Here is a 13,269-nt window from a genome sequence, read left to right on the forward strand (position 1 = left end):
AACTACTTCACTGGGCAGGGAATTCCATAGATTCTTAACCCTCTGGGTGAAGAAGTTCCTTCCCAATTCAATCCTTAGTCTGTTCCCCTTAATCTTGAGGCTATGCCCTCTTGATCTAGTTTCACCTGCCATGGAAACATCCTGTCTACATCTGTCTCATCTATTCCCTTCATATTTTTGTTTGTATAAACATTCATTCTTCTAAATTTCAATGAATATAATCCTAGCCTACTCGGTCTCTCCTCATAAACCAACCCCCACAACTCCAGAATCAACCTAGTGAACCTCCTCTGCATCCCCTCTCGTGCCAGTACGTCCTTTCTCAAGTAAGGAGACTAAAATTGCACGCACTACTCCAGGTGTGGCCTCACCAGCACCCTATACAGCTGCAACATAACCTCCCTGCTTTTAAACTCAAACCCTTTAGCAATGAAGGACAAAATTCCATTTGCCTTCTTAATTCCCTGTTGTACCTGCAGACCAACCCTCTGTGATTCATGCACAAGGACACCCAGGTCCCTCTGCAGAGCAGCATGCTGCAACATTTTACCATTCAAGTAATAGTCCTTTTTACTGTTACTCCTACCAAAATGGCTGACTTCACATTTATTAACATTGTATTTCATCAGCCAGACCTTTGCCCACTCACTTAAAGTATCTATGGTCTTCTGCAAAGTTTCACAGTCCTCTGCGCATTTTGTTCTGCTACTCCTCTTAGTGTCATCTGTAAACTTTGACACACTACACGTGGTCCCTAATCCCAAATCATCTATGTAAATTGTGATTAGTTGCAGTCCCAACGTTGGTATGCCTCGAGGATCATTAGTTACTGATAGCCAACCAGAATAGCACTCATTCATCTACACTCTTTTTACTTCCTGTTGGCCAACCAATCCTCTCTTCATGCTAATACTTTACTCATCACGCCATGCACCTTTTATCTTGAGCAGCAGCTTTTTGTGAGGCACCTTGTCAAAGGCCATTTGGAAATCTAGGTACACCACATCTAGTGGGTCTCTGTTGTCCACCTTGCTCATAGCATCATCTTAGAATTCTGAAAGATTAGTTAAGCATGACCTGCCCTTCATGAACCCATGTTGCATCTGCCAAACGGGACAGTGATGTGCAAAGTCTCATGTCTAAGCTGCCTTACTTTATTTTTAACTTATTGACTGGCAATAGACCAAAACAGCCAATGGAGTTGTATACTAACCAAAAATGTAAATGGTGTCAAGTGAAGCTTTCTAAATACCAGCATGTCTGGCATACCAGAATATTGAGTGGAAAATCTCTTTCCAAAGTGCTAGTCATTTGGTGCCAATGCTGGATGTAAAAATTGATCTGGATGTGTAAGTGACACTTTTATTTGTGAAACATTTTGTTTCTTGTTTAGGTTAGTCTACACAGTAAATTTGTTTCAGGAAGTCTTTATACATTCAATATGTCAAACAATTGGGTGTAAAGCTTGGTAATAAAAGGTTGGCTCTATATAAAGTTCTGCTGTGCGCTTTCCACACAGGCCACATGCTTCATTTCAGTTTGCTTGAACTACTCCCAAGAATAGAACGTTGACACAAAATGTCACTAAGTTTAAAAGTGAGCTTCTGTGTTGGCTGCAGTGTTGCTGTGTAAAATTGATCCTTCAAAACCTCTTGGAAGTAGTCCAGTTTACGTCAACGCATTCATTTGGACTGACGAGGATGTTGCTGTCAAAGGCATAACATATAAAATCACTGATAAGATATTGGTACTTTGAATTGTTTCTTTTTCCTCATCTTCGGAAATTTTAACTAACACAAAAACAACATTAACTGGTAATTTGTCGTATTAGTTTCTGGAACAGTGTATAAAATTGATGTCTTTTTTTTAAAATAACAGAAATTGCAGGAAAAGTTCAGCAGGTCTGGCAGCATCTGAAGAGAAATTACAGCTAATGATTTGGGTCCCTCCCTCAGAACTGATGGTAGCTGGGAAAATATTGATTTATATGCAGAAGATAAAAGGATAAACAATGGATGGGGAAAGAGCCCAAAGAGAGAAGAACAGTTGGACAGACAAGGAATGGATAACGATCTGGCTAAGAGGGTGAAGAGCTGTCAATGGAGTCTGTTAGTGGCTAATATGTGGTGTGTAATGATTGTTGAAAATGCGTTGCTGGTTAAAGCACAGCAGGTCAGGCAGCATCCAAGGAATAGGAAATTCGACGTTTCGGGCATAAGCCCTTCATCAGGAACGAGGAGAGGGTGGCAGGCAGGAGGGACTTGGGGGAGGGGCGATGGAGATGTGATAGGTGGAAGGAGGTCAAGGTGAGGGTGATAGGCTGGAGTGGGGTGGGGGCGGAGAGGTTAGGAAGAAGATTGCAGGTTAGGAAGAGTTTCTGTGCAGAGGAGATGACCTGGGGGGTGCAGTGAGAGAGAGACTCACTGAAATCCTTGTAGAGGGAGGAAGAGAGCTTCTTCAAGGAAGGCATCCTTGCAAGAGGATTCGCAGAAGGTTAAAATCTTCGGGTAAAAAATGAGGTCTGCAGATGCTGGAGATCACAGTTGAAAATGCGTTGCTGGTCCACTTTACCTAGCTAATTGTAATAGCCCAGGACCTTTTGTGTTGTGACAAGGAAATACTACCATTCTTAACAATGATGAAACTCATCTACTTTTTCAGACGATTGAGTGATGTCTTAAAAAGGAAACGATTGCCAAAACGTGTAACGAGGAGGACGAAGTATTCACCTCCAAGAGATGATGAAAAAGTAGACAATCAAGGTAGGATTTGTAAATTATCATGATACATTACAGGTAGTGAAAATAAAATTGTCACTTTGAATTTGCCTATAATCTTGCTGTTGTATCGCTGAGAGAAAACATGGTGTTGAGACGTCGTTATCCTTGTGGAGACCAGTAAATTGAATTTTTGAATTTTCACCAACTGACTGGAAGGATCACATGAAAGCTAGGAGAAAGTGAGGACTGCAGATGCTGGAGATCAGAGTTGAAAAATGTGTTGCTGGAAAAGCGCAGCAGGTCAGGCAGCATCCAAGGAGCAGGAGAATCGACGTTTCGGGCATAAGCCCTTCTGCGCTTTTCCAGCAACACATTTTTCAGCTCACATGACAAGCTATCAAGTTCTAACATACTGTAACAAACTAGAAGCAGTGTTGACTAAGTATTTAATTCAGCTATTGATGTAAATTACAGCCATGTTCCCCTGCTTAACTTATATAAAAAAACAAGTAAGCATTCCCTTCTGCCATTGTACTTTGTCCTTCAAATGAATGTTTCATTTTCCAGGAACAGCTATTCTCAGCTCCCAATGACCTTGTTTTTTTTTCTCTTTCTCTGGCCAGGTAACTTGTAATACCCAAACTGACTTCCATAGTCACAGTAACCCTGGAGATTTCGCCAGCTAGCCAAAGCTAGTTAATGTTAAAGCCTCCTTTAAATTTCACAAGCTTAGTCTGTTTAATCTGAATACAAACTCCCACGTGCTTTCAGCACATCAGAGAATAAAGATGGCATTTGAGTCTTTTGCAAAAAATACCTTTTCTCACTGTTTTTGCTCTGATCCTCTCAGGTTGTCTTCTGAGCAGTTCAAATCAATATTAAAAATGCCTGTTAGCTGATGCATCAATGACTTGCTATGAACATCCCACCTCCCCGCCCTCAATTCACAAGGTAGTGTGAATATGTGAGCCTTGTATCTGGGTGAGATGGTAATTAGCTATCCTCTAGATCTGCAGAGACCGACTGCTGTGATTAGTATGGTAGCTGAAGCTGTAAATCTGTAACTCTTGTTTGCTTTTCAAACATTCAAGAAGTATGCAATAAATGGGTTTAAGTACAACTTGCTTGAAAGTTGAAATCCACCATCCCCTTGTTTTAATGTGTGTGTGATGCACCCTGAGGTTCTATCATGTGGTCATTGGCCCAGATTCTCAGTGGTTTAGGCGCGAGGACTGTTCTACCTGCTTTAGACATGAACAAAGTAGATAAAATTGGGGTTGTGTTTGAGAATGCATCTGGATTCATCCGGGCTCACTTTCCACTTGGCTGCATTTTTACTTTAGTTTGCTTAATGATGTGTGCCATTTTACACTGAATTTTTAAGCAAGTTGCATTGAATTTCGGCTTGTCATAATTGACTGATGTTCGATGAGTGTTGAAGCAGATTTGATTGCGCTACAAGTGACCAGTATAAGATTGTGCTTCATGACATATTGGCTGTTTTGTTTCGGGCACCTATCCGGCATTTTTTTTTAGAAGACAATTAAATTTGACAAAAATATCCTTTTGGAAAATTGTTAGCAAAGCGTTGTCTCATTGCTAACATTTATTTTTATTCTTTCATATAGCAAAGAGTCCAACAGCCACCCAGTCTCCTAAATCTTCCTTTCTTGCAAGCTTAAATCCTAAAACATGGGGAAGGCTAAGCACACAGACCAATAGCAACAACGCAGAACCAGCACGCACCGCTGGAGTTAGTGGCATTGCACGGGTCACCCCAAAAGACACCATGGCCAACAACAGGTATTTGATTATTCATTTCTAATTCCCCTGTGGGGAATTGTGTAAGAGACATAAAGTTGAATTGCTTTTTCTGATTAAATTATGTAAGTTCAATATGATGTTTGGTCTCTCTTGCTTAGAGTAACTTGAGAACCAATATTGCATTCATTTCAGTATGTATACATATGCGCAAATTAGTTTAGCACTGACATGGTTTAATTTTGTAGATAATAGCATGAAATAATCTAAATGCTCTGAATAACTGTTCAGTTTCTTTGATCTGTTCAAAGTCCATTAATTGTTTTTGTACAAGGTTGGTATATGATGTGTTAAGACACAACCCAGTTCACTAAGAGGGTGAGGGCCAACATCAATAAAATAATAATTTATTGTCACTACTACTTTTACAAAAAAAAGTCAAAAGTGTTTCAGTTGCTATACCAGAGTAGTTATATGGATGAAAATAAACTTGGTCAAGTAAATGGGAATTAGCGTGGCAGAGAAAACTGGAATTAGTCAATGGATTGTCTTTAGAGTGTGTACTGTTGTTCTTTTCCTGAGGGAGACTAGGTAGGCAAATAAATCTTCGGCTTGCTGGATTGCTGAGAACATTAAGTGCAAGGTGAAACAGGAAAACAAGGATGCATACGACAGATGTTAGCTTAATATGTGAGAATTGGGTTGAAATTGAACATTCAGAAGATGTGTGGTGAAAAAAAGTAAAAACAAAGGAAACTGGCAGCTACATCAAAGGGAATTCTGAAGTCTTTGAGAAGTGTGTAAGTAATTTTCTAAGCTTGTGGTGGTAGTATCCCTACCCGTGATCCAGGAGGTCCAGATTCAAGTCCCACCTGCTTCCAGATGTGTGTAATGACATCTCTGAACAGGTTGAGACAATATCAATAGGTATCTTCAGAAAATCCCAAACTAACTTCACAGTAACAACTCAGGAAGTCTTCTGCTGGCTATGTAAACGTAAGTCTTTCAGTGTTCTGAAATTGACAGGTCCTGCCTCTTCAAATGGAGAATGAGCTTCCACATGCGTGATGTTTGGTCATTCATGGAACATCAGCTTTTTCCTTTGCTGTTCAGGCAGAGCTGCTGTTTTCTCTGTCTGTTATTAAGATTCTCCTTCCTGTCCAGGATCTCTGTCTGACTTGAATCTGATTTCCACAGCAAGGTGTATAACATTTACCCGTCTGGCCAGGTGTGAAGGCTGACTTTTGAGTTTGAGTCAGGCATGCTCAAAGCCCCCCTGTGCTGAAGCCAACTAAATCTCTCTGGGTTACCATGAAGCAGACATCAGGCCATCGCTTGACAACCTCTTCTGCACCATTTCACTTAGATTTAAGAGACTCTTAAACATAGCTGTCTTTTAAACTATCATACTCAAAACTACCATACTGAAACAAGCTAGTTAGCATTGTTCAATTTTCATAATCATAACATTTAATCTGACACCCACAAGCCCCTGTCCACAGTTTTCCATTTCCTTTTGTGACTTAAGTAAATGTTCCTTTGCTGTTGACAATAGTTTCCCTCTCTTCTGGGAAATAAAAAGGAAGGGTGCTGATCAAAATGCAATAAACATGTGCATGTATTTTTTTAGCAATGTAAAACCTCTATTCCAGTTTTTTTCCCCACCGAAGTAAGCAGGATTTATACATGAAGGAAAAACCCTTTGGAAAGAATGCTGAAAAATGTCTTTTGTTTAGACTAATGTCAAGCATTGCTGCTACACTGGAGGGAGAAGAACATTATGGTATGTTTTAGTGCTGGCTTTGGATTGTGAAATAACTTCTTTTTTCCCCCAGAGAGAAGATAAAAGTGTGGATAAAGGAGCAAGCCCATAAGTTTGTTGATCGTTACTTCACCTCAGAAAATGTAGATGCAAGCAATCCAGCACTGAATGTACTTCAGAGACTATGCTGTGCCACTGAACAACTCAGTTTGCAGGTCTGTATCATGCTTTGACTGCTTAGTTTGAATAATTGGCTGCAACTTGAAATGGGTTCATGTCACTGGCCTTACGTGATCATTCTTAAATACTCTTGAATACCACCAGTTACAATCTTTACACACAGGTACAGTTGACTGTCAACTGCATCAATGCATCTCAATTTTATAGATTTCTATCAAGAATCCCCTCAGCCTCTGCCAGTCTAGAGAAGAAAATCCACATTTTTCCAGCCTCTCCTTAGTCCTTTAGTCCAGGCAGCACCATAGTAAACTATTTCAGTACGCTTTCCCAAGCCCTCCACACCCTTCCTATAATGTGACAACCAGAATTGAATGCAATGCTCTGTAAAGCTTAACCAAACTCTTATAAAGCCACAACGTGATACTGTGGCTCTTGTACTCACTTCTCTGACCAATAAAAGCAAGTATGTCATACGCTGCCTTTACTACCCTATCTACTTATGTAGCCACTTTCAGGGAGCTATGGACTTGAACCCCAAGATCCCTCTGTACCTTAAGGCTGTTCATGGTCCTGCCATTTACTGTATACTTTTCCTCAACATTTGATCTCCAAAGTGCAGCACCTTGCACTTACCCAGATTAAACTCCTTCTGCCATTTCTCCACCTCTATCTGCAACTGATCTTTATCCCACTATCCTATGAATTGCTGGAGAAAATCACCTATTTTTGCCTCAGGATATCCCAAGCACTTTAGGCAGCCATGGTTTTTAATCACTCTTGTAATATGGGGCCTTCAACCAATTTGAGTGCAGCTCAGTGGGATACATCGCCAGATAATCCATTTTACTGATTTTGGTTGAGGTTTGTAAGCTGAGTCTGACGTTGTGGTAATATCACTAGACTAGTAATCCCAATCCCAAGATAATTTGTTCTGAGGGCATAGGTTTGAATTCCGTCACAATGACGACATTTGAATTAAATAAAAGTAATCTGGAATACAAACAAATCTAATTGTGATCATGTAACTACTGTATATTAATGCACTCATGTGTTTTGGGAAGGAAATCTGCCATTCTTGCCCAATCCAGCCTTTTTATGACTCCAGACCCACAGCAATGTGGTTGATTCTTAACTACCTGATGGGTAATAAATGCTAGTCTGACCAGTGGTACCCACATCCCATGAACAGATACCAGTGCCATGGTATCTTCTGCATTGTTTGAGAAAACCAATGGGGTTTCAATTTGATGTCTACAACAGTAGTTTGGTTCTACTTTCACAACCAGTAAGTATTAGCACAAGCAGTTAGAGTTGACTTGCATAAATTTAACCTAGAATTAGCTTTGAAAGTATACAAGAACCTAAGACCCATTGAGCTCATTTTGCTTTTGTCTTCCAAGTGAGCCACGATCTTGATTGCATGTATTCTCTCCATTTTATACCTTTTGATTTCACCTTTCCTCTTCAAATGTAGCATCACCATTAACATTCATGACTGAATCAATGTTTTGTTGTCTTGGTCAGGTAGATTTTTAACTCTTTCTTGCTTGAATGCCAATTTCAGATCATTTCCAAAAAAATTGGAGTTTGCATCTTTCCAAACTGGGGCCTGTTCTTTGTGTGGGAAAGCAAGTTCATAAGGTCCAAGTGTGCTGCCATCAAAACTATTAGTCACGTGGAGACAAAACCAACTTAAGCTGTTTGGTCTCAGATGCCGGTTTCTTGAGTAATTTCAAGGCTAATTCTCTGCGTGTAAACTCCACTTGTTTTTGTTTACTAAAGTAGTTCTCAACCACCGCTAGTGTCAGAACAACTTCCTTTTGTGCGAATGTTGCTTCTGAGTTGAATGCTTCAAATTTGAGTCCCTTCTCTGGGTTTGTCTATAGAAAGGTGCATTCAAAAGACAGCCAAACAGATTTAGTATCACGTAAATCCCTCCAACATACATACCAGAGGCAGGTGGTAAGAGATTGAGTCATTCACACGATTGTATAGAGTCCGACTACTTTTCAACCAATATCCATAGCTCCAGACCAGAACGTGCATGTATAAGTATATGTTACTGCAGCAACTCCTACTGAATGATACATAACCAGAATTTTAACAGCTGAAGATAGAAAAATGTAAAGAAATCAAGGAAATTGGACTACTTGCTGAGATGTTTCAGCACCTGATGTTGGCACAAGGTTTGAATGGTTCCAAGACTTCCTACTGGGAAGGATTTAAAAGTGAGCGGTGATGCATTTTACAAGAGGTCACAAGTCAAGGGAGCACTTGGTGAATGGCAGGACAGAGGGATCTTAAGGTGTCTGTCCACAGATTCCTGAAGACAGAAGGGTGGGCTAATAGAGTGGATAAGAAAGCACCCAGGATACTTGCCTTTTATCAATTGTGGCAAAGATTATATGGGTATGGGTGTTATGCTGGAATTGTACAAAACTTCGGTTAGGCCACAGCTGGTGTGGTGGTCACAGCACTTATATTTAGATTAGATTAGATTACTTACAGTGTGGAAACAGGCCCTTCGGCCCAACAAGTCCACACCGACCCGCCGAAGCGCAACCCACCCATACCCCTACCCCTACATATACCCCTTACCTAACACTATGGGCAATTTAGCATGGCCAATTCACCTGACCCGCACATCTTTGGACTGTGGGAGGAAACCGGAGCACCCGGAGGAAACCCACGCAGACACGGGGAGAACGTGCAAACTCCACACAGTCAGTCGCCTGAGGTGGGAATTGAACCCAGGTCCCTGGCGCTGTGAGGCAGCAGTGCTAACCATTGTGCCACCGTGCCGCCCAAAAGGAGTGCAGAGGAGATTCACCAAGATGTTGCCTGAGGTAAAGCAGCTTAACCTGAAAGAGAAGCTGGATAAGTTCAGATTGTTGTTCCTTGGAGCAGAGAAGGTTGAGGTGAGACTGGAGGTGTATAGAGTCGTAGAGTCCTACAGCATGGAGACAGGCCCTTTGACCCAAACTGGTCCACGCTAACCCCATTTCCCTGCACTTGGCCCATATCCTTCTAATCTTTTCCTATCCACTTATTTGTCCAAATGGCTTTTAAATGTTGATAATATGCTTGCCTCAATCACATCTGCTGGCAGCTTGTTCTGTATGTGTACTACCCTCTGCTTAAAAAGAAAAATTTCCCTCAGATTCCATCTTATTCTTTTCCCTCTAACCTTAAACTGATGTCCTTCAATCCTCGATTCCCCAACCCTGGGAGGAAGACTGAGTGTATTCACCCTATACATGCCCCTCATAATCTTTATAAGGTTCCCCCCTTAGTCTCCTATGCTCTCAAGATAGAAGTCCTGGCTTGTCCAATCTCTCCCTATAACTCAGGTAATTGAGCCTAGGCAACATCCTTGTAAATTTCTTCTGCACTCTTTCCAAAACTGAACACAATACTCCACGTGACAGCCTCACCAACATCCTGTACAACTGCAACATATCTTCTGTATACAGCGCCTTGGCTGATGAAGGCCACTGTACCGAAAGCCCCTTCATTGTCCTGTCTGCCTGTGACTCAACTTTCGGAGGAATGCAAACCTGAACTCCAAGATCTCTGTTCCACTGCACTCCTTAAGGCCCTACCATTCAACATGAAACTCCTATCTTGATTTGACTTTGAAAAATGCAAGACTTATCTCTATTAAACCCCCTTTGCCATTTCTCGGCCCACTTGCCCAACTGATCAAGATCATAGAGTCAAAGAGATGTACAGCATGGAAACAGACCCTTCAGTCCAACTCGTCCGTGCTGACCACAAATCCTAAATTAATCTAGTCCCATTTGCCAACATTTGGCCCATATCCTGCTAACCCTCCCAATTCAGTTACCATTCCAGATGTCTTTTAAATGTTGTAACTGTACCAGTCTCCACCACTATCTCTGGCAGCTCATTCCATACACGCCACCACCCTTTGCATGAAACACTTGTCCCTTAGGTCCCTTTTAAGTCTTTCCCCTAAATCTATGCCCTCTAGTTCTGGACTCCCCAACCCAGGGAAAAGACTTTGTCTATTTATCCTATCCATGCCTCTCCTATTGTTATAAACTTCTATACGATCACCCATCAGCCCCTGAAGCTTCAGAGAAAACAGCCCCAGCCTATTCAGCCCCTCCATGTAGCTCAAACCCTCTAACCCTTGTAATGTCCTTGTAAATCTTTTCTGAGCTCTTTCAAGTTTCATAGCATCCTCCCTATACAAGGGAGACCAGAATTGCACACAATGTCCTGTACAGCTGCAACATGAGCTCCCAATTCCTATACTCCATGCTCTGTCCAGTAAAGGAAAGCATACCAAATGCCATTTTCACTGTCCTATCTACCTGAGACTCTACTATCAAGGAGCTAAGGTCTGTTTGTTCAGCGACATTCCTCAGAACCTTACCATTAAGTGTATAAGACCTGCTTTGATTTGTCTTTCTAAAATGCAGCACCTCACATTTATCTAAATTAAACTCCATCTGCCACTTCTTGGCCCATTGGCCCACCTGATCAAGATCCTGTTGTTCTCTGAGGTAACCTTCTTTGCTGTCCAGGACACCTCCAATTTTGGTGTCATTTGCTAACTTCGTAACCACACCTATATTCCTATCTAAATCATTTGTATAAATGATGAAAAGCAATGGACCCAGCATCGATCTTGTGGCACACCACTGGTTGCAGTCTGAAAAGCAATCCTCCATCACCACCCTCAGTCTTCTAACTTCAAGCCAGTTCCATATCCAAAAGGCTAGTTCTCCATCTTCCATGTGATCTAACTTTGCTAACCAGTCTGTAATGAACCTTGTCAAATGCCTTACTGAAGTCCACCAATCCCTTGGAGCACTCGACAAATCACAGATCTCCAATCCAACAAGCATCCTTCCACTGTAGATCACGTCCACTGATCTGCCCTCATCAATCCTCTTTTTATTACTTCAAAAAATTCAATCAAATTAGTGAGACACTATTTCCCACGCACAAAGCCATGTTGACTATCCCATATCAGTCCTTGCCCTTCCAAATACATGTGCGTCCTGTCCCTCAGGATTCCCATCATCGATGTCAGGCTCATCAGTCCATAGTTCCATGGCTATTCCTTACCACCTTTCTTAAATAGTGGCACCATGTTGGCCAACCTCCAGTCCTCCTGCACCTCACCTGTGACTATCGATGATCCAAATCTCTTAGCAAGGGGCCCAGGAATCACTTACCCAGCTTCCCTCCGGTGTCAGTGCTGGGCCTATTACTTTGTTATTGAAACCAATGATTAGGATGAGAATGTACAAGGCGTGATTAGTAAGCTAGCTGATGACAGTAAAATAGGCAGTATCGTGGACAGTGAGGAAGGTTCTCAACTTGCAGCAGGACCTGATAGCTTTCCTCACTGTCCATGATGCCACCTATTTTAATCTCATCAGCAGTCACAGGCCTCCAATCTGATGAGCATCCATGTGGAACCTTATAAAAGGCATATAGACCACGTCTACCACCCTGCTGTCATCACCCTTCCTGTTTACTTCTTTAAAAAGCTCTTCACAAATTTGTGAGGCATGATCTCCATTCACAAAGCCATGTTGACTATTCCTAATCAAACTCCGTCTTTCCAAATGCATGTATGTTTTATCTCTGTGAATCTTTTCAAGTAACTTGCCCACCACAGATGTTAGGCTTACTGGTCTATAGTTCCCAGGGTTTTCTTTGCAGCCATTCTTGAATAATGGTGCAACAGACTGGAGGATAGCAAATGTGGTTCCCTTGTTCAAGAAGGTGAGTAGGGATAACCCTAGTAACTATAGGCCAGTGAGTCTCACTTCTGTTGTGGGCAAAGTCTTAGAGAGAATTGTAAGGGATAGGAATTATGAACATCTGGATAGGAATAATGTGATCAAGAATAGTCAGCATGGTTTTGTGAAGGGCAGGTCGTGCCTCACAAACCTTATTGAATTCTTTGAGAAGGTGACTAAGGAGGTGGACGAGGGTAAAGCAGTAGATGTGGTGTATATGGATTTTAGTAAGGCGTTTGATAAGGTTCCCTATGGTAGGCTACTGCAAAAAAAATACGGAGGTATGGCATTGAGGGTGCGTTAGAGGTTTGGATTAGGAATTGGCTGGCTGGAAGAAGACAGAGGGTAGTAGTTGATGGTAAAGGTTCATCTTGGAGTGTAGTTAATAGCGGTGTTCCGCAAGGATCTGTTTTGGGACCATTTCTGTATGTCATTTTTATAAATGACCTGGAGGAGGGGCTAGAAGGTTGGGTGAGCAAGTTTGCGGATGATACGAAAGTCGGTGGAGTTGTTGACAGTGAGGAAGGATGTGGCAGGTTACAGCGGGATATAGAAAAGCTGCAGAGCTGGGCAGAAAGGTAGCAAATGGAGTTCAATGTAGCTAAGTGAAGTGATGCACTTTGGTAAGAGTAACAAGAAGATGGGGTACTGGGCTAATGGTCTGATACTTGGTAGTGTGGATGAGCAGAGGGATCTTGGTGTCCATGTACACAGATCTCTGAAAGTTGCCACCCAGGTATCTCCAGCATCTGCAGACCTCATTTTTTACTCAAATAATGCTGTGAAGAAGGCATATGGTGTACTGGCTTTTTTTTGGTAGAGGAATTGAGTTCCGGAGTCCTGAGGTCATGTTAGTTGTATAAGACTCTGGTGCAGCCGCATATGGAGTATTGTGTGCAGTTTTGGTCGCCATACTATAGGAAGGATGTGGAGGCACTGGAACGAGTGCAGAGGAGGTTTACCAGGATGTTGCCTGGCATGGTAGGAAGATCGTATGAGGAAAGGCACTTGGGGCTGTTTTCATTGGAGAATAGAAGGTTTAGGGGTGACTTGATAGAGGTGT

The 13,269-nt window shown here is 41.9% G+C and overlaps 1 protein-coding gene across 9 annotated transcripts in view; it reads left to right on the forward strand.

Annotated features, from left to right (window-relative positions):
* The window catches only part of trip12 (thyroid hormone receptor interactor 12), a 210,236-nt gene that overhangs the window by 138,727 nt on the left and 58,240 nt on the right, over window positions 1–13,269 (forward strand). For all 9 annotated transcript variants that reach the window (XM_060834486.1, XM_060834487.1, XM_060834484.1 and 6 more), the window contains 3 exons: window positions 2,662–2,762; window positions 4,349–4,523; window positions 6,317–6,458. In XM_060834486.1, the coding sequence (XP_060690469.1) occupies window positions 2,662–2,762; window positions 4,349–4,523; window positions 6,317–6,458 (418 nt within the window). The remainder of the gene's footprint in view (window positions 1–2,661; window positions 2,763–4,348; window positions 4,524–6,316; window positions 6,459–13,269) is intronic.

Source organism: Hemiscyllium ocellatum, chromosome 13 (genome assembly GCF_020745735.1).
Source record: "Hemiscyllium ocellatum isolate sHemOce1 chromosome 13, sHemOce1.pat.X.cur, whole genome shotgun sequence".
In the NCBI taxonomy this organism is placed as follows: Eukaryota; Metazoa; Chordata; class Chondrichthyes; order Orectolobiformes; family Hemiscylliidae; genus Hemiscyllium; species Hemiscyllium ocellatum.